Genomic DNA, 1,249 nt, shown 5'->3' with positions numbered 1-1,249 from the left:
TCCTGGGTGCCGGGTGAGGAGGGGCGGGGGGGGGTGTGGGAGCCACAGCCGCTGCGTGGGGAGGAGCAGAATTAGGGGCTCAGGGGACACCGCAGCGCTCCCGGCCCAAGGGCAGCCCCGCGTCCTGCGCCGCGCCTCACGCCGTGTCCCGAGGCCACAGGGGTGGGGAAGGGGCTGCTCTGCTCCTCCACAGCCAGCGCTGCTGGTCGGGGGGGAGACTGCGCCCCATCGGCCGCGTTAACAGCAAACACGGGCTTGGCACCTCCGTGGGGCAGGGACGTGGGGCTGCACTGGGGTCCCAGGGGCTGGGACAGCAGGGTTAGAGGATTGGTACAGCCAAGGCTTTTGGGGTGGTAGCTCCAAAGGGGACAGATGCTCCCTTGAGCCCACGGCCTTCAGAGAAAGACGCTCTGGGCCCAAAGCGATCAGATCCACCACAACCACCAACCTCTCTGGTCCTTCCTTCTTCCTCTCGCAGTTCCCACCCCGGCCACAAAAAAACGGGTCCAGAGCGGCCACGGCAGCAAGAGCAGGAGAAGCAGAAAGCGTCAGAGTGAGTGTGGGAAGGAGTGAGGGCCAAGGCTGCCGCTAGCACGAACGCGTCCCTTTGGCGTGGACCTGGCCCTTTACCTGCCGCGCTGGGGCAGGAGCCTGGGGTCCAGCGGGGAGAGGTGGGCAGGGAGGACACACACGGGTTTTTTCTGGTCCCCAAGGGTCAGGCAGGGTTCAGCTCTGAAGTCTTGGTGACAGAAATCAAAAGAAACTGCTATCTGAACAAATCAGGATTATTAGAAACCAATAAGGAGAAATCTTTATTCTATATAAAATGAGAAGTATTTAATACATATTTATGTAAAGGACTTGTGAGCACAAGCCTGAGGGCGAGATCCACACGGGTGCCCCTGCCGCAGCTGAGCGCAGGCCAGGGCTGTGCCTCCCGTATTTATGGACAAGTCTGCGTGTCTGTCTGTAGCTAGGGTCTGTGTTTTTGTGAAGCTGTGCCCAAAGATCTCCGCGCTGTTGTGATCATGTGTGTTCACAGTAAATCTGCACTGTGGCTCCGGTGTCTGATGCTCATTGCGCAGCGATTGCCCGGGACGGTGCCCTGCTCGCTCGGTGAATGGACGCCCTCACCGGTGGCCGTCGGGCTGAGACCGTGAGCCCAGGGCAGGCCCAGCCCCAGAGCTGCCCACAAGGTCCCGGCCGCATCCCCGGCAGCACCCGCGCCCTCCCAGGGTGCTCAGTGTTG

General features: G+C 61.6%; 1 protein-coding gene across 1 annotated transcript in view; it reads left to right on the top strand.

Annotated features, from left to right (window-relative positions):
- PPIP5K1 (diphosphoinositol pentakisphosphate kinase 1) overlaps positions 1–553 on the top strand; it is a gene marked incomplete at its 3' end in the record, with an annotated part of 34,615 nt that extends 34,062 nt beyond the window's left edge. The window contains exon 30 of the mRNA XM_010190596.1: positions 479–553. Coding sequence (XP_010188898.1) covers positions 479–553 — 75 coding nt within the window. The remainder of the gene's footprint in view (positions 1–478) is intronic.
- Positions 554–1,249: the final 696 nt, after the last annotated feature.

The sequence above is a fragment of the Mesitornis unicolor genome, unplaced genomic scaffold (assembly GCF_000695765.1).
Source record: "Mesitornis unicolor isolate BGI_N332 unplaced genomic scaffold, ASM69576v1 scaffold32408, whole genome shotgun sequence".
In the NCBI taxonomy this organism is placed as follows: domain Eukaryota; kingdom Metazoa; phylum Chordata; class Aves; order Mesitornithiformes; family Mesitornithidae; genus Mesitornis; species Mesitornis unicolor.
This window is presented reverse-complemented; position numbering and strand designations above follow the sequence as displayed.